Below are 19,355 nucleotides of genomic sequence, written 5' to 3'. Positions count from 1 at the left end.
AGGACTTTTATTTCAGTCTTCAGTACCAATATAGGCTCAGTTATTGTATTACTAAAAATAACACATGGACCACATCAATCAAGGACATGATTAAGAAAAGAAAGCCATGGGGTGAGGGGTATGGCAACTTTCTGTACACTCTGTTCAATTTATACATTAAATTAAAACCCTTCTACATAATGTCTATTAATTTTTAAACATCTGGCAACACTGTTTCAGGAAAAAATTCATTTTAGTTCATGTTTAGAAATGAGCCAAATCTCTGAATATTAGGTTAAGATGTCACACTGTTTTCTATTAAAATGTGCAAAAGCTTACGTTGTAAATATATCTTTATTTCTGTAGCTGTATCACTAGTGATTGTTTTCATAATTATAAATTTTCACACAGCAAATAAAAAATATAGTGTCACACATTTAGAATTTATCTTAAATATGGAGCACTGAATAAATTTAATTACTATTCTTGAATGTACTTAATAATTCCATTGAAATAGTACCTTCATTTGCTTTGTTTCTGCGGTGTACTCTCTTCAATGGCCACTTTTGGATTCTTTTGACCCACTTCCTGGAGCCAGCAGATTTTCTTGTCCCTGGAAGAGAGAGACTTTTTATATCCTGGAAATGTATTACAATAAACATAGCTGTGGACATCTTGCTGGCAGAAGACTATAGAAAATTAGGAGAATTTATTCACAGATTGAACATTTGATCCCATTTTTCTGCAACTGCTTGGCGAAGTCACCTGACCCAGAGTTGGCCTTTAGGATGATCTTGTAGTGTGGGTTGCACTGAAAACCCAACAGACTAATTGTGTAGGCAAATCCCTTTCTGTGGACCCAGCAACATAGGAAAGCAGCAGAGCAGAGTGACCAAGAACACAGGGGCTGGTGCCTAATGGCCTGGGTTCAAATTCTCTTTACAATCTGCATGCACCTGGGAAGTTAGAGAGCCCTCTGTTCCTAAGTTCCCTGTTGTGAGATGTGGACATGTTAATCCATCTAAAAATGATTAAATGTATGTAAAGCCCTAAGACGACAGGTGCTTGCTTCATAAGCACCCGGCAATATTCAATCATCAAATGTGTGAAAGGATAAGCCAGACACTTGGTGGTGGCTCAATACAGGGAGGGAGTTTGGATGGCTGCAGGGAAGTGCAGGCTGTAAGTTCACTTTATCCTTTCCACAGTTGTGATGCCTTCCAGCTCACAGAGACTATCTGTGATTTTCTGTGACACCCAACATCAGCCCTGAGGGACAGGTAGAGCAGGGGCTACAACCCATCATTTACAGTTTAGGAAAGTGAAATTGAGAGGTTTTTAAGTGACATTCCCAGAGTCACAGCACTGATGAGTGATGGATCTGGGACAAGAGCGTAGTTGATTTTCAGGTTACAGAGATCTCCAAACACCTGAGACCTCTACACCATGCCCTGGAATGAGCAGCAAGGGCTCTTCTCATGCACTTTCTCACGTCTTGCCTCAAGCTTTCTTCAGAGAGGTCGAAGCCCTGGAGGACATGGCTGAGTCAAGAGAAGGGCTCAAAACATGACTTGGCCTCTTCCCTCTAGGATTCTACCTTGACCTAAAATGGGACAGTTTCCTGCAAACAAAGCCTGTCTGAAAGGCAAGTCCCAGTGTGTGGCTTCTTCCCCCAGCACCTTCACGCTGCCAGCTGCCTTGGCGTGAGCATTGCCATCCCCAGTTGGCCACTCTGTGTGACCAGTGGTTACCTTGGCTCCCAAGCTGGCTCAGAATCCTGGATGTTCCAAACCAACTGCCACGTGATGGCTACTCCAGGAATGAACTTCCCTTCAGCTGGCCAAGCCTGCAGCAGCAGCCCATGGGAATTAACTGGGAGTGTGGCCATCTGGGCGGTGCCTCAGTGGTTTGATGAATGAGGTCTGTGACCCCCCACTGTCTCCCTGACCTCTTACCTGAGGAGCTGCCTGAGCAGCCTTGGTTGAGGAGCAGTGGCTGCACCAGCACAGAGTGTGCACCTCCCTGCTCACACCCTTCCACACCAAACTAATTCTTCACAAACTCCCCATCCGTCCCTCCATCTTACAGGGGTAGGGGCAGAGTCCCGTCTCCTCTTAGAGGGACCTGGCCATGGATACAAACAGGAGAACCCACCCAGGGCCCTCCCTGAGGACCTCACAGGCCCTCCTTCCGTTTTTACCAAATGTCCTTTCCACTAACCCCTTGGCACTGTCCCTTCTCATCACTCTTCCTGGCAGCACCCAAACAGCCCATGACCCTGTTCTCATCAACCTCTTAGATACCTCCCCATGAAATCTCAGTTTCTTTTCTTTTGAAAATCTCCAGTTTCAGAGTGTAATAAAATTTGGTTTTGGATTTTGACATCTACATTCAGAAGAGTGTGGCCTTAATTTCCCTTCCCTGTCGTGTCTCTTGCTGTATTTCGCATCAGGATTCTCCAAATGTGATGAAGGTCATGTGGGTGTTTTCCTTTCCGTGCCTATCCTCCGGAAGACTGTGTACAAAACTGGCATTAGGAAATAGTACAGTTTCCTAAATTTAGGAAACTATTTAAAGCAACTAACTTGATAGAAGAATCAACACTATAAATTGAGAAATAAGACAAAACTCTATCAGACATCTACAAATCTGTACACAAAGTAGAGTAAGGGAAGTGAAAATAAATAACTGGCCCGTTTGAAGAAAGGACAATCTGATGGTCAATGTCAGCACACCTGTCCAACAGGAATTCACGTTTCCCATGTTGAAGGACTCTGGACCAATGAACAAAGGAAAGATCAGTAGGACTGCCGTGAAGTATCAACTTCTCAGCTGAGACTAACAGTTGAGATGTCAGGGAGATATACATCATCACATTACCATGGCGACAGGTCATCACAGAACTTCCAGAGAGAACAACGGCCACCCAATGGTGTCCAACTGCTGCTCTCTAACAAGTGCATTTTTACATGTACAAGGGTATCATTTAAGAGTATGTGGGTTTTTTCTCAAAAACTCAATCTCAGACTCACACATTATTATCCTTTGTTTATGAAAACACATGAGCAAAAGTGACAAGCCCGCCCCCAAATAAAGTTGATAGTGAAAATTTCAGGGTGAAGAAAAACAAAACTAACATGTTAAAAATAAAAGTAAGTTCCATTCTTGATTGAAAATACCATCCCCATCCATTGAGAGCATTTCTGACTCACCAGACATTTCTCAATCTAGTAATTTAAAAATTGTGCCACTAAATTAAAAAAAAACTCATTTTAAATATTCATTGTGGGCTTGCGGTGGCTCACACCCGTAATCCTAGCACTCTGGGAGGCCGAGGTGAGCAGATTGTTTGAGCTCAGGAGTTGGAGACCAGCCTGAGCAAGAGTGAGATCCCGTCTCTACTAAAAAAATAGAAACAAATTATATGGACTGCTAAAAATATATAGAAAACTTAGCAGGGCATGGTGGTGCATGCCTGTAGTCCCAGCTACTCGGGAGGCTGAGGCAGTAGGATCGCTTGAGCCCAAGAGTTTGAGGTTGCTGTGAGCTAGGCTGATGCCTTGGCACTCTAGCCTGGGCAACAGAGTGAGACTCTGTCTCAAAAAAAAAAAATTCATTGTGCCTCTCTAAGACACATTAGTTGTCAAATGATATAAATCCTTCTCTTATCACCTGTGTATATATCCTTTGCTCTGTGCAACTAAGACTATGTGCTCACAGTTAACAAGCTCTGTCAGCTCACTGAGCAATTTCTTTGTCATTATATATGGCATAGACTGGCTGACCACTGAATAATTTTTTTCAAATTTTGATTGTCATACATTCACCCTTTGGTTGGTGGAAAATATATAATTAATAATTTTCTAAATGGAGAGTTTTGGATAATCTCAAGCTCTGGGATTGAACATGTGTTCGGGCTCATACAGCAACCACCGGTCACACCCGCTCTTATGATTTGGTCATGAATATTGGGTACAGGAAGGGATGGAAAAGCCCCCAAACCAACGAACAAGTGACATTATTAAGATAAAAATGAAACGGTTGCCTTGCTTCAAACAAAGTAGTTGCCCTTCAACATATGAGACTCTACAGTACAAACCTCCATCACTGCCGGTTCTTCCCGTTTCTAGAACTAATAAGTCTAATAAGACACTGATGAGGTATAAAAACTGCATTAATATAGATGTTGCCTGATGTTCTCCAGGGATTATCCAGTTGAGGGGATGGTTGAGAGGGTGTGGGAAGGAACAGGTGGTGTTACGTTGTTCTAAACGGAGGACTTTTAATGATCCCCAGCTGGATAGAAAAATGAGTGTATATGTGTGAGTGTTTGACATCTAATATATGTATATATACACACATGCACACACATAACACAGGTGTTTGTGTAGATAGGTAGATAGATAGATATTATGTATAAGAGAGAGATCTTGGAATGCCAGATTGAGGGAGAAAATGAAAAAGAATTAGGGAACATATTAATAAATGAGAAACCATCTGATCAGAGTAACAGCATGCTAAAGGCAGAAACCAAGAGCAGTTCAGACTGGCATTCGTAGACAACTGGTAGACTGAACAAGGGACTTTCCTTCTTGCTGCCTCCTGAGTGTGCACAGTAGATGAACAATAAATGAGTAAATGTAAGCAAAGCCCTTATAAAACTTTATGGCAGTGCCAGCGCTATATAATTACTATTTAATACATCTGGGAGGATGTGCAGACACTTTCACAGCTGTTACTTCCAGAGGCAGAACCTGGTAGGCTGCACAAGAGGGAAGGGAGAAAACCCAGATTTAATGCACATCTTTTTGTACCTTTTGAATTTCCTACAAGTGTGTTATTCTTGTGGTTTCGCTATGAAATTCTCTTTAAAAGATGAATGCCCCTCAAAAATATAGTGGCATCAAACAACCATTTTATCTTGCTTATGGTTCTCAGGGACAGGGACTCAGACCATGTGCAGTGGAGATGGCTCTTTCCCGCTAGCTGACGTGTCTGGGAGCTGCAGAGACGCCTTGCTGGCCGGGGTTGCATCCACACCAAGGGGTTGGACTCATCTGGAGGTGACATCACTCACAGGTCTGCACTGGAATTTGGGTTTGGCTGGGGGACCTAGAAGTGGCCTCCGCATGTGGCCTGGGCTTCCTGGCAGCAGAGAAGTTCGAGGGCACTCAGAGCTCTGATTTGGTGGCCAAGGGCTTCCCAGGTCAGTGACCTTTGATAGCCAGGCAGAGGTCCTTGGTCTTTTCAAACATAACCTTGAGAGACACAGGGTGTCACTTTCTGCCTGGGTTTAAATCCTGGCTTGGACATTCCCTAGTGAGCAATCTAACTTTCCTGTGATTCACTTTCCTCATCTGTAAAATGCGGATATAACAGCACCTGCTTCCTGGGGCTTTTATGAAGACTAAGTTAGTTAATGGATGTGAATTACTTAAAACAAGACCTGGCACGTAGCCAGCACTCATTGCAAGCTACCTATCGGCATCAACACTTTTCACAGATGAGGACACTGAGGTTCAAAGGGTGACTTCACTGATTAGTTTCACGTAGCTCAGTCGGTGGTGGAGCCAGGCCAGTGGGGAGCCCTGGTCTGACAGAGTCTGAGTTACAACCCTGCACTCCTGGGAGTTCCAGACTGTCCACCACACCGGGCTCTGCCTCTGGGGCCCAGAGTTCCTGTCTCAGGGTCAAATGAGGACTTGCTCTTTCAGTCCAGGCTACACACATGGGTCACAGCCTGATTCCTGAGAAACCGCATCCAGGCCTCCGAAGCTATGCAAAGACTCTGCTCCAGCATTTATCACATCATGTGGCTTTTCTCGTCATCTTCTCAACTAATAAAACAGCTCCCATATGTCATGGGTCTGCCATGCCCTCACCATCCTTATGCACATATTGCCCCATTTAATCTGGACAGGGACCCCACAAGGACATTGATTAGAACTATTCTATAAATCAAGAAACAGAAGCTTGGAGTACTGAAATCTTTTATCAACTTGCATCTCTTGAGGGTCAGGAGTCTGGGGTCAGCTCACCTGCCTGGTCCTGGCTCAGGGTGTCTGGTGAGGTTGCCGTCAGATGAAGGCTTGACTGACCCTCCACTCCCACCTCCAAGGCAGTTCACCCACGTGGCTGACAAGCTGGTCCTGGCTGCGGATGGGAGTCCTCAGTGCTTCATCCGATGGGGTCTCTGGCTGAGTCTCCTCATGACATGGCGGCTGGCTTCTCCCAGACTGAGAGACTCAGGAGACCAAGGGACAAGCTGCAGCGCCTTTTATGATGTAGCCTTGAAACTCACACACTGTCACCTCCACCATATTCTGTTGTCCACTCAGGTCAGCCCCTATTCATTTGGAAGGTGATCACATAGGACATGGATATTCACATGTGTGGATCACTGGGGGTCATCCGACAGACAGGCTGCCATTTCTGAGGACACCTACTGTGTTCAGGGACCATGTCAGGCTCTGGGCAGGAGCATCTCTCACGGAATCGCTGGAGCCCATCCTCACTGGTCTCCTTCTCTGGAAAACACCTTCCACCCAGAACCCTCAGAGATCCCCAGCACAGCGCTGTCGATAGAACCTTCTGTCATGATGGGAACGCTCGTTACATGTGCTGTCCAGTAGGGGAGCCACGGGCAGCTAATGGGCACTTCAAATATGGCACATCCCACTAATGAATTGAATTTTTAAATTAGTTTCATTTAAATTAATTTCAATTAACTGCATGGGTAGCAGCTACCATATTGGAGAGTGTAGCTCTAGAGGAAAAAGCTGATCACATCTCTCCATAGTTTGCAACATCTCGTGGGTCCCCTGGGACTTCTGGATCACATCCAGACTCCTGACAATGACCTACAAGGCTCTGCATGGTCTGTGCCCTGCCCACTGCCCTGCCCGGCTGTCCGTCTGTCACACTGTTCACTTAGAGTTTTCTGAGGCCAGAGCACCTCAGGGCCTTTGCACCAGCTCTTCGTTCTGCCTGGAACACAGTTTCCCACTTCTCACTCGCCTCACAACTCCCAAATCCTGGGTCCCTGTTGGTCTTCTGTGAGGGGGCCTCCTCCATTCTGTTGGGAAGCTTTGGGTCATGGTGTTGGGCTGTGACAGTGACACAAGGTCCACATCGGCTGCCCCACACACCAGAGATGTTCCCCAGGAACTCCCAAGGATAATGAGCAAAGGTGGGCTCAGAGAGCTGAGGGACGGTGACCAGCATGAAGAGGACAGACCCTGCCATTCCCTCTGAGAATCCAGCCTTTTTAGTGTTGAAGGATATGATCTGAGGAGGCAGCGTTTTTCGTGGAAAGAACATGGGGCTTTGAATTCAGAGAGGCCTGAGGGGAGGTCCCATTTCTGCACCTCATCCACTCCTGACCTCAGGTTTCATATCAGTAAAATGGGGATAAGGGCACCTGTCCGGGCTGGGGAGGGGGTGTAACTGCGGGAGTTAGACCTTGGAACCCAGAAGGAGCTCTGCACCTGCAGCTTGTAGGACGGAGGAGGCGGGTTTTGTGGACCAGACACTGTGGTTACGGCCCCACAGCTGCAGCCTCCTCCCACAGAAATGAAGTCCGAGCTTTAGGGCTGGAAGATCAAAGTCCAGCTACTCACGGCAGAGTTAAGGAAATGGAGAGTCAGAGAGGGCGACAAGTGTGTCGGAAGTCACAGGGTGAGCAGGTGGCAACAGTGAGAATGCAAGTCCATGAATGTCCCCCGGGGAAAACTGCTCCTGAATCTGTAGGTCCAGTGGAGGGGAGGGAGCCCCCTAAGCGTGCTCACCTTTTTGAGTGGGGAACTCTGCCATCTGCTCCACAGACCTTGGGACTTGCCTGTCCTTGCCAGTGGAATCGGAGGCAAGGTGGCTCCTGTTGTCCCCAGTGGGGTGCACAGGAGCCAGTGGGCCTGGGGCCCTGCAGGGACCCTCCTACAGGAGGCAGAAGGGCTTCAGGAGGAGCAGGCAGTGTGTGACCTCCTCCATGCTAGGACGAGACTGTCCCCTGTGGGACGGGCTGCCAAAGCTCCAGGCCAGGGCGGGGCGCCTGTGGCAGTCCTGAGAAGGCCCAGGGAGGACCGGGTTGCACGGAGAGGAGGGTGGCCCAGCGGGTCCCCTGGGGACAGGCTTACAGGGGTGCGGGTGCAGGGAGGCAGTGCAGGCCCAACCCATCCCAGGGGGCAACAGATGTCCCCACAGCCCATGTGCTGGCCCTGGGGTCTGAGCACAGGAAGGGAAGGCTTCTGCCCACAGGCGGTGGGGGTGGGAAGGGTGAGAATAGGGTGACAGGGCTTCCCCTTTCTGGATCTTTGGGAGATTCTAAAGACCCAGAAACCCAGAAGGAAAAGTGTGCACGGATCATACAGGTCCTGCCGTGTCCTCTGTTAGGATCAAGTGCCATTTAACAACCATGTGAGAGTGTTTCAAAGGGAGTGTGTGAGTGACAGGAGCACGACATTAGAGGTCTATAAGGTACGGATCCACTTATGAACCTTGAAAACAAACCAGCCACAGGTGCACAGATCAGAGGTCATCTGGGAGGGGCTTAGGGAGGGGTGGAGGGAGGATTCTAAAGGGGCAGGAGGAGGCTTTTGGGGTGAGGAGGGGTTCCTTGACTTGATTTTGGTGACAATTTCAAGGGTGCATAAATATCTCAAGACATATGAAACTGGGCACTTTCAGTATCAGTGGTCTATTGCATGTCAATTATTCCTCACTAAAAACACTTATAAGAATAGGCTGGAACAAACAGATAAAAACACACTGAGGTCAAATGAGAAGAAGATGCAGCTCTGGGAACTCCTGGGAACAGGGACAAGAGGACTATGGAGACACAGAGTTCCACACTCACAGGTGGGTCTGAGATGACACAGCTGCACCTGCCAGCTCAGCCCCTGGACCTCAGTGCAAAGAGACCCTGTGTCCCAAGCTACAGACGAGCAGGGAAAGTTGATTCCTTGGAGACCCCTTTCCCAGCCCTGGGCTGCTGTGAGTGACCCTGAGGACAGAAGGGCAGGAGGAGCCTCCTTGCCCACGTGGTGCCCGTGGGTGCAGCTGGCCCCACGGTGGCAGCAGCAGCAGCATAAGCCACAGGCTGGGCCTGAGCAGCAGCTGGCGGGCATCCACCCTCCTGCGGGTGAGGAAGGGGGTTCTTGTCTCACTTCCTCGGGGGCCTGGAGCACTGTGCGAGCACTCAGGCTGCTGTCATAGGACTGGCAATAATAGTCAGCCTCGTCCTCAGCCTGGAGCCCTGTGATGGTCAGGGAGGCCGAGCTGCCAGACTTGGAGCCAGAGAATCGGGCAGGGACCCCTGAGGGTCTGTCACTATTAACATAGATGAGGAGTCTGGGGGCCGTTCCTGGGAGCTGCTGGTGCCAGTGCACATAACTACCCTGGATGTTGCTGCAAGAGATGGTGACCCTCTGCCCCGGGGCTCCAGACACCGAGGGCGGCTGAGTCAGCCCAGACTGGGCCCAGGACCCTGGAAGGGGAGAGACACAGACAGGGTGATTCTGGGTCTGGAGACAAGAGGACAGAGCAGGGCCCCATGGTGTTCCCAGGGCCCTTCCCCTGCCCGAGTCAGGTCACCTGTGCAGTGAGCCAGGAGGGTGAGGAGCAGAGGGGCCCAGGCCATGGTGGAGACTGTCCCGAGTGCTGCCTTCTGTGCCTGCAGCTGAAGCAGCTTCCCCAGGTCTGTCCATCCCCTCTTCATCCCCTGAGAGGGGAGGCTCCCTCCATGCAAATGAGCCCCAGCTTTCTGCCCCCACCGTGGGCCCTGGTCAGGCCCCTGTGCCTGAGGGTGTCAGGGGTGGGCAGGGGCGGGGCTGTGCGGTCCCAGGGGCTGGGGAGGTCACAGCTGTGCCCTGAGCAGAGGGCACCAGGCAGGGCAGGTGGCTGGTCCCAGCTCTGATCACCCCCAGGCCCTGAGGAACAAGCCCTGAGTGCCCCCTGGTGTCCAGTCCTAGACACACAATTCTGTGACATTGCCACTAGGGCCCCCAGAGCCAGTCCTGCCTCCCCACTGCTCCGTCCACCTTCCCTGCTTCAGGCCAGGCCAGGCAGCCACTCCTGTGGCCTCGCCAGTCCCTCAGTGCAGTCCTCACGCCCTACTGGGCTCCTCAGTGTGACCCTGTCCCCACTTCCCCGAGCTGTCCCTTGGTCAGGACTGAGGTGGGGTCTCTCTGCACAGTCCTTGTAGGTCAGAATCAAGTGGAGAGCAGGGACCGACCCCCATGGACTCACTTCCCCAGCCGTGGGGGCTCCAGGTCCTTTCCTCATATGTGGTCCCTCCCTGGTGGCCAGAGCTGTCCTTCCTCCTGGATCCCCCAGTGCTGAGGACGAAGAAGCTCCTGTCCCTAGTGATGGGGAGGGGGTGAGGAGAAGCCCTCGGGGGTGTTCCTAGAATATTAACTTGGGAAAATCTCTGTTCTGTGTCTAATTTCCACAGACTTGAAGCAATAGTCACCTGGATACCTGTCCAGTGTGTCTCTCCCAGGAATCCACCCTCCAAGCCCCCAAATCGGGGAGCGGGGGCCACGGCAGCTGCCTGTGCAGCATTTTGCTAAGACCAAAAATGGCGACACGCTCAGTATTTGAAGACGGGAAGAGTTAAGGGTTTAAATTGCTTGGACCAGTGTGTGGCCCCAGGTGAGCCTGATGTGTTTCAGTTCTTACAGCAGCCGGTCCGAACAGGACGTTTAGAGAATAAAGGTAGATGGTTCATGTTCAGTAATGGGTGCTCTGGGGGGGGTTTAACACTGAGAGAAATGGTTAATCTCTCATGGATGATGACATCTAGTGTGCAATATATTTAAAAACTCTCGGCATAAGAAAAAAAAGAAATAAAAGATGATCTCACCTACAAAAACAAAATAAGAACCAAACGTATATATGACTGCAAAACTTCTGGCCTTGTAGGCCCTCTTAACAAATGTGTGTTTGGGACGTTTTGGAGTGTGGAGAGGAACACAATGATTGCTTTTTTGATGTTTATGGGGAGCGTGTCACTAGCCAGTGGCAGTCCCATTAAATGTTAAATGTGCTATTTAGTACGGAAGAGTGAGATCTACTGGAGCCATGTAAATGAAACCAGGCTGTGTAGTTAACAAAATATACATGTACACCGTATTTTGGGTTTGCAACTCAAGTATGTCATTATTTGAATTTTTTTTCTTTTTCAGCTGTTTTTCAAACCGTATTTTATGTTCAGTTTTTAAAATATTTACTGTGTTTAAAAATATGAGGCAAAATCAAGTTCTATGTTTTTATCAAGTGGAAGCATCACTACTGTGCTCGCAGCCCCTGTCGTCTTGTCGTGTCCTCTGCAATGGTGCAGCTCATGTTCATGGTGAATTTTGTTTCCGGTTTCTCCCACTGAGTGGACAGGGATTCACCCAGGCTGAGGTGTCTCACACAGGACAAGGCTGCCCACGTCCCCTCCCAGCCCAGGGCGGCTCGCTCTGTGGCGCCCCTGAGCTCTCAGGCTGGGGGCAGAGGGAGGAGCAGGGCCACGGCTGACTCCCCGGTCCAGCCCCACCCTGGCTCCAGCACCCTGGCCTCAGCACTTCCAGGGGAGCTGCTCTGGTTCACCAGGGCAAGGAGCTTCCTCTCTGGCTGGGCCTGATCTGCTGAGGCTACTGGGGAGGCAGGTGGGGACAGGCCACCTGTCACCAGGGTGAGTCATGGAGGGTGGGGAGATGGGAAGGGAGAGTGGAATCCACTTTAGGAGAGCCTGGGGGGAGATGGAAATGTCCAAAATCCACATGTCACACTCCATACATTCCATATAGACAGGATCATGATAATTGGTAATTTTTTGTCACAGCAGAAGACAAATCCAAAGCTTATAGATTCATGATCCTTTAGGACAGCTCATGTCCAACAACAGTAAATAATAGCTTCAAATTTCCTGTCCTGTGGTTCCGTATCTATCATCTATCTATAACTACATATATGCACACTTAAACTTATAGAATTCATATGTAAATTATTTACCTTCCGACTGGTCTACTCAAGAACATATGAATTGAGTAATTATTCTGACATATGATAATGCTATATTTGCATGAGAGGCATATATTTAACTTTTTAAGGATTATGCTCTGACCCATTGGAGGTTATTCACTAATGTGCTCATGAACATTCTTCCTTCCTGAGCTGTGTACACTGTTGTGCCTGAGAAGTGAATTCTTTGAAATAAGGGATTTATTTTCTTGGATCCTGGAGGGATTGCTAAAATGTACTTGAACTCTGCCTTGCTGACTCCATATTTCTATAGTGACACCTCTGCCCCGTGACAATGGCTGTAGAGGAATGTTGGGGTCATTGGCTGATTGGTGGAAAATGAGCTATGGACAGGGCTGAGGACATGAGAGAGAGTTTAGCATTCTGGAAAGAGTGGATCTAGGTTTGAGAATATTACATGATGTTACTGGGTAGAGACAGTATATTCTAGAATCAGGCTGTGAAGGAGAGAGAAAGGTAGGGGGACCAGGAGTGATCAATCACGGCCCTAATAGTGGCCTTTGTGTCCCGGAAGGGGCAGAGCCACAGCTGACTCCATGTCACACTGACGCTGACCCCAGATCCCTGTGACCAGGACCGCATGAGGTGGAGACTCTCAGCAGCGACACAGAGGTGACCTGGGCAGCAGTAGCCCAGGATGGGAGCAGAAGGAGGCCCCAGCTGGAGGGTGTGGACAGACGGCGAGGTGTCCCTGCTGGCCCCTGAGTCAGGTCCTCACCTGAGGGAGGCCAGGTGGAGGGCAGGTGTGAGGTGAGGGTGGGCAGTGACCACTAGTGTGGCTTCTGGAACTTCTTTCCCTTCGTGCTGCCTCTGGGGAGAGGAGGCCATCAGGAGGCTGTGCATCTGCTCTCCACCCCTCCCGAGGCCACCTGAAATTCAGACCCATGGCTCCTGGGTGGGAGTGGGTGTGTCTGGCTCTGGAATTGACCTGCTGAGGGAAGAGCAGAAAGGTCAGGGAGCCTGAGCTGCAGCTTTGTGTGATGGGAACAGCCTGGCCTGTGTCCCTGCCCAGGTCCCAGCATCTAAGGGACAACACCCAACATGGACTAAGGGTGAACGTGGAAGGCAGAGTGATGCACATGGTGGGGCCACTTGGGCAAACCTGCTGTCCTCCTCCTCTCCTGTCAGGACCCCAGATCCCCCAGCCATGAGGTCAGGATGTGACTGACACCAGCTGCACCTCCAAAGATGGCCATGTAGTCCCCAAACCAATCAGACAGTCCCCCACGGTCACCGTGGTGGTATCGGGGAGACGGTGGAGGGATCTGGTCCAGGTGTCCTGAGGCCGGGATTCCTGGTCATGGGTCAGGGAGGGGAGGACTCACTCATTCTGGAGGGTTTGTGTCCAGAAGTGAAACCTGGAATAGAGGGATATTTTGTCACCATGTGGGGATTCACCCTGGGGAGAACACAGGTCATGGAGAAGGGACATATCAAATATATCTCAGATTGGGATTCCCCCCTTGTTATCTGGAGAGAAAAAGCCCCTGTGACTCCTCTGAATGAGGCTGGGAGGCTGTTGTGGACTTTTCCATCCTGGAAATGCGCTTGGGCCTCCCCCGTCCCCTGTGCAGTGAATGAGAAGGGGAAGGAGAGGAGCCCAGGCCATGGTGAGACCCCCCCCAGAGCTGGGTCCTGAGGACTCAGTGAGGCCTGGGCCCCCCAAGTCCCTCTTACCCCTCCAGCAGTCCAGGGGTAAAGAGAGACCCTTCATGGAAGCCAGACACCCCTGGGCTCTCCCAGCTCCACCCTGAGCCCTGCCTCTGACCCCTGCCTGGAAAGCTGACCCTGGGAGTGGTAGGTCTGGGCAGGGCTGTTCTGTGGCTCCCCAGGGACCAGTGAGGACACAGGTGCTGGCCCAGTGAGCAGGGGACAGAGGGCTCCCGACCTGGGCCAGGTGGGGCTCCCAGATGGGACCCACAGCACAGGCCTCAGGGAGAGTATGGGGCAGTCCCCTGCTGCCCAGAACCCAGACACATTCATGTGTCCTTTCTGCTCCACTGTGCACCTTGTCCTCCCCAAAGGGATGTAGCTGGACAGTGTCCCTGGCCCCACACACCTTAGTCTCAGGGCTCCACACAGTCCTGGGAGGTCCTGACAGCTGCAGTCACTTCCCATCACAACTCAGCGAACACACTGATGCTCAGAACCCCCCCCCCAACTTTCTGAGGGTTCCCAGCTGACCAGACACACTCACCCTCTGAGTTTCCCCAAATCATTTTTTTCTTCTCAGTTACCCACAAAAATAAGTGTCAAATATTTGTCCAGAAAATTTAGACTCCAGTGTTCATCTTTCACATGGGTTAAAAGAATCCATCCAAATCTCTAACGAGACACGTGGTGTCATCTTGGATGTCTACCTGTTTCAGGCCCCAAGTCTTGCCAACCACAGTTCCACGTTGACCTTAAATTGTTCCTTCTCCTTCCTCTTCCATATCACAGATACAGTAAAAGACATCATTGTTTCCCCATGACGTGTTGCCTTTGTCACCAAACTAATCTCCTTGCTCACGGATTGCTTCCACCCATTCTCCATGGTGACAATTTCATTACAAGTGCCAGATGGGGTTGAACATCAGGGACTCCCTATAGCCTGTAGGGTCAACTGCACACTTCTTAGGATGTGTCAGCTTAGTGATCTGTCCCCATCATTGTTTTACCCCGTTCAGACTTATCTCAAGCTGCTTCCCCTGACCCTGTCTACATGTGAGCACAGTGCAGGTTCCTTTAATTACTAGAATGAACAATGAAATTTTATTGTCATCTATTCTTGGCAAATGCTGTTAGCAGTACCTGAAGCATCATCTCCTCATCCGTCCTCCTAGTTCACTTGCATGAACCCTAAATAGAACATATTTGTTAACACCCCTTGGGGTCAGGCTTCCCTGCCCTAAATCCTTCCCCAGCACAAACCCACTCTGTGGAGTTACCTGAGTACATGGCATCATGGGGACCTTTAATCTCCTCCCACAGTAGAGTATGTGGCCTGGGAGGGACAGGAGGACATGGGGCTGCAGAGGCACAAGTGAGCAGACTGGTGTTCTGAAGACCAAAGAAGGAAGCTGTGTTCGGTCATCACTGTCACTGTGATGGGGGTGACAGGAGGGGCCAGTCCACGTTGTAATGGTGGACAATCCTCATAACTGATCACCGCATGGAACTGATATGTTGTTAGGAAGCAGTCAGGTAAGTGAATCATCTTTTAGCTCCTCCAGGCATTATGTGTCCTGAGTTCTTTATGGAAACAAGTCCTAGGTGAGTTGTCCATGTACAGACTCTCTGTTCTTTCTCTGTGTCAGTACCAATATGTGTGATGTCTATCACCAGACACATCCTGCAAAGATTTACAATTGTGCTGCGTATAAATATTAGTTAATTATTTGAGATGTAATTCTAAAGACTCTTAACTGCGTTCGTGGTGTTTTGTTAGTAGTCCTAACTTAAAAGAGGCATTTTAGTTAAGAGGCTTTAAAACTCCCACGAGTGCCCACCAGGAACCCAGGCCCTGTCCCCCCACAGGTGTGTCGGCCACTCCTGGGGCAGTGCATAGGCTGGAGGAAGAGCACAGGTGTGTGTCTCATCTCCCCAGGGCCCACCCAGTGCGGTCACCAAAACTGCCGTCCTCTGCAGAGCAGAGATAACCAGCGCCATCCTCAGGCTGGAGCCCAGAGATGGTGGCAGATGCCACACAGTCTGTCCTGGAGCCAGGGAGTCTCCCTGAGGTCCCAGCGGATCACTTGTCCCTGAGGATCAGAAATTTGTGGACATGTCCTGGGTGCTGCTTCTGCCAAGCTGTGTGCTGGTTGACAACGTCTTGCTGATTCCAGTGCTGACAACTGTGACCATCTGTCCTGGGGACTTGGTCACTGAGAGAGGCTGCGTCAGCACTTCTTGGGCCACAAATACTGGAAGGTGGAGACACAAAGAGGACAGTGAGGCCAGTGAGTGGGGAGGGGAGCAGAAGGGCTTTGAGGCCCCCCATGGAGTCTTCCACCCAGGGCAGGTGGGTCCTCGCCAGGCGAGGTGGGGTAAGACAGCCTGGCCCTTCATGGCCCGAGGGTCCTGGGAGGTCCTGACAGCTTCAGTCACCCCCATTGCAGCTCAGCAAATGCACTGATGCTCAGTTAACTGGCCAACTTCTGAGGGTTCCCCAGTTGGCAGGGCCAGACACACTCACACTCTGAGACAGCCCCACCGCGCCCCATGGTGGACCCCTGTCACTGGGCATCACCAGGACACACACCTGCTGAGCTCCCAGAGGATGCACAGGTGTCCTTGGTTGTGCTGCTCTGCTCACCAGATGCAGGTGCTCAGGGAGGAGGTGGGGACACCGGCGAGGCTGTGATTATTGACTATGGGACCATCTGATGATCAGACCAGCAAGCACATGGTTCCTATTTATACTTAATTTTACAACAGAAATCAAAAGCTATCATTTACAGACCTCATCTGTCCGCAGTACAGTTCTTCATATTACTGACAAGTTGGCGAACCGTCACCTTTGTTCAAGGAGACGTCATCAGTTTTTTGTGCAATAGGTCCCTGTTTCCCATTTTCAATGTCATTTCTCTCACCTCAGTTATGACAGCTTTAAAAATAATCACTATTTTTTGTGCCAGTATGAAATTGACCAGTATGGATATTTCTTGTAAATACAGTCATGCAATATCTAGCTCATTTTTATTTCTTTCAGTGAGCATAATTTATCAACAGCCACCTATGTGGAGCATGTATCAGCACTTCATACATGTTTATGGCTGAGTAATATCACCCCACCATGCGCGATGGATCTATTATGAGCCCCTGTACATTGAACAATGATCAAAGCAGTCATGTGCTCTCCTAGTCACGGCTACACATTGTATCGCAGACTCTGCTGGGGCTTCTGCAGCATTAGGTAACTCAGTCTCTGATGTCATGTCACCTAGAATATCATTAGCCATCAAAACAACTGTTTGTAGTCTGCGTGGTTATTTTTATTATCACATGGGAAGTAGAAACTCAGAGATAAGAAGTCCAGCCTTGTGTCCAGCTGTATGGCCTGAAGGAGATTCACAGTCAAGGGCTTTCCAAGGGCTGCAGACATGCCCTGTGACCGAGTGCTCTCAGCCCGGGCTGGCTTCGCCCTCCAGGCAGGGGATATTTATTTGGTGGTCTCTGGAGACAGTTTTATTTTCATAAGTGGGGGGGGGGTTTATAGAATCTACTGAATAGAGGCCAGAGATGCTACTAGACATATTACAATGTATAACATTCATTGTAACCACAAAATATTAATAGTGTTGTGTTTCAGAAACTCTGTTTTAAACCATACATATACCCTGTGGATTGATTGTAATGATATTTGATGATCAGCCTTCAAGATATGGAAGGACAAATTGGTATTTTGTAAAGAAAATAGAGGAAGTTGTGAGCAGACATACAAAACTAAAGCATCCAGGAGGGACAGGGAAGAGCTGCACAACCCGCTGGAGACAGGCTGAGGGCAGAGCCAGGGCGAGGATGCTCTGGGAGTTCTTGTCTCACTTCCCCATGGTCTGGAGCACTGTGTGACTAGCACTGCTATCATAAGACTGGCAGTAGTAATCGGCCTCGTCCTCAGACTGCAGCCCAGAGATGGTCAGGGAGGCAGAGTTGGAGGAGCTGTCGATGGAGCCAGAGAACTGATGGGGGACTCCAGAGGGTCTTTGGCTATCATCGTAGATCACAGTGGTGGGGGCACTGCCCGGGCGCTGCTGGTACCAGTGCACATAATCACTCCCAATGTTGCCACTGCTGCGGGTGCAGGAGATGGTGACCTTCTGCCCTGGAGACCCCGACACAGAGCTGGGCTGAGTGAGGACAAAGCTGGCCAAAGACCCTGCATAGCGGGAGAGACACAGAGATCAGTGAGAACAAACCAGACCCTGTTCCGAAGAGGAGGGAGAGACCATCCTCCCACGTGACATCCAGGAGCCCTCCCAGAATTCCCTGTGGGCAGCCACCTGTGCAGAGAGCGAGGAGGGTGAGGAGGAGCGGAGCCCAGGCCATGGTGGGGACACCCCAGGCTCTGCTTCCTGAGCTGACAGCCAAGACTGAGTGCACCAACCGTCCTTATCTGTCAGCTTGGCTTCAGGGTGGGAGGTCTCCATGCAAATTTCTTATTTTCTGGAAGCTGCACAAGCACCACCTTAGACTTCACACTGGCTGTGGCTGAGAGGCGGAGACACTGTCCCAGGGGGAGGGCTCCACCACACAGAGGACACAGGGACACCTGCAGGTGGGGCGGGGAGACAGCTGAGGCCCTGGGGAGCCTGAGCAAGTGCTGGGACCACAGCGCCCTCTGGTGGCCGCGGGAGGCACGGCGGCCCTGGGCAGGGGCTGGTGCTCAGGGCTCCCGCCCTCCCCACCCCGCACCCCTCACAGTTCCAGCCACTGTCCCAGGGTCTCTGCTCAGCGTCCTCTGCTCCCTGCACTTAAACCTCCAAATCTGTCCAGTTGGTCCAAGGGCCACTACTCTGGTGAAGACACTCTGATTCCCTTTCTGTCCCTGGCGGTGTGGACGTCACAGCAGAACGGGCTGCGCGGAAGGAAACGGAGGGGAGGGCTCCGCCTTCTCCAGGGGGGACCGCGTGACCCGGGCTGCGAGCCCCGCACTGAAAGGCCTGGGGACGAGGGAGCAGCGCTCTGATCCGGTGCAGATTCCACCGTGAGACGCCATGAGAGCAGAAGGACCCCGAGGGGCAGGGCGGGGAGGGCCCAGGCGCGAGTCAGGGGACAGTTTCATCGGAGCCCTTGGCCGGCGAGTGCCACGAAGGCCGCGGGGAGCGTCGTGGAGCAGGTGGGTGGGAAGCAGGTCTGGAGAGAGACTCTGCGCGGCTGGCGATCGACGGCTGTCTGGGCGAGGGAAGGTCAGGGTCGGTGTCAATGTGAGGGGCTCGTGTGAAGGTCAGTCGGGTGTCACGGCTGCCGTCCTAGGAGACCGTACGTAGAGCCTGTTTGGCGTCCTGGGATGAAAGTTTGCTTCTTCCAGTTGGGACAACTGGGTAACAGGCAGTGGAGCAGGTGACAATGTGCAAGCACAGCTCTGCAGTCGCTCGCCGTGGGCTCTGCTGTCTCAAGGGTGCGCTGTGTGTGGACAGTGAGTTGGAGGATGGAGACGGAACCTCAGGGGCCTCCACTGCCTCTGTGGGGACACAAAGACACTGAAGCTACTTTTGTGTTAAAAAAAAACAACTTTCATTTATTTATACGAGAAGCCATGCAAGCACGTGTGAAACAAACACTCATGAAGCACGTCGTCTCCTCTGCCCGGTGCCAGCGGAGCTGGGGGACCCGACGCTGTGCTGTGCTCACGCCAGTGTCTGTGGGGG

At 50.8% G+C, this 19,355-nt stretch overlaps 1 protein-coding gene, 1 long non-coding RNA gene and 2 gene segments (V, D, J or C); all 4 read right to left on the bottom strand.

Annotated features, from left to right (window-relative positions):
- The window catches only part of LOC123625663 (immunoglobulin lambda-1 light chain-like), a 995,149-nt gene that overhangs the window by 719,544 nt on the left and 256,250 nt on the right, over positions 1-19,355 (bottom strand). The gene's annotated exons all lie outside the window — the stretch shown is intronic.
- Positions 506-6,039, bottom strand: LOC123625687. Its single transcript, XR_006730613.1, has 3 exons — positions 6,018-6,039; positions 2,715-2,753; positions 506-592 (listed from the first exon to the last, which is right to left on the bottom strand). It is a non-coding gene; the product is annotated as an uncharacterized LOC123625687 (long non-coding RNA).
- LOC123626204 lies at positions 7,371-9,641 on the bottom strand. The segment is given in 4 exon segments: positions 7,371-7,510; positions 7,654-7,722; positions 9,173-9,460; positions 9,568-9,641. Coding segments are annotated over 4 exon segments (543 nt in total).
- On the bottom strand, positions 14,128-18,066 carry LOC123626203. The segment is given in 3 exon segments: positions 14,128-14,168; positions 17,564-17,863; positions 17,988-18,066. Coding segments are annotated over 3 exon segments (387 nt in total).

Source organism: Lemur catta, chromosome 21 (assembly GCF_020740605.2).
Source record: "Lemur catta isolate mLemCat1 chromosome 21, mLemCat1.pri, whole genome shotgun sequence".
Taxonomy (NCBI): domain Eukaryota; kingdom Metazoa; phylum Chordata; class Mammalia; order Primates; family Lemuridae; genus Lemur; species Lemur catta.
This window is presented reverse-complemented; position numbering and strand designations above follow the sequence as displayed.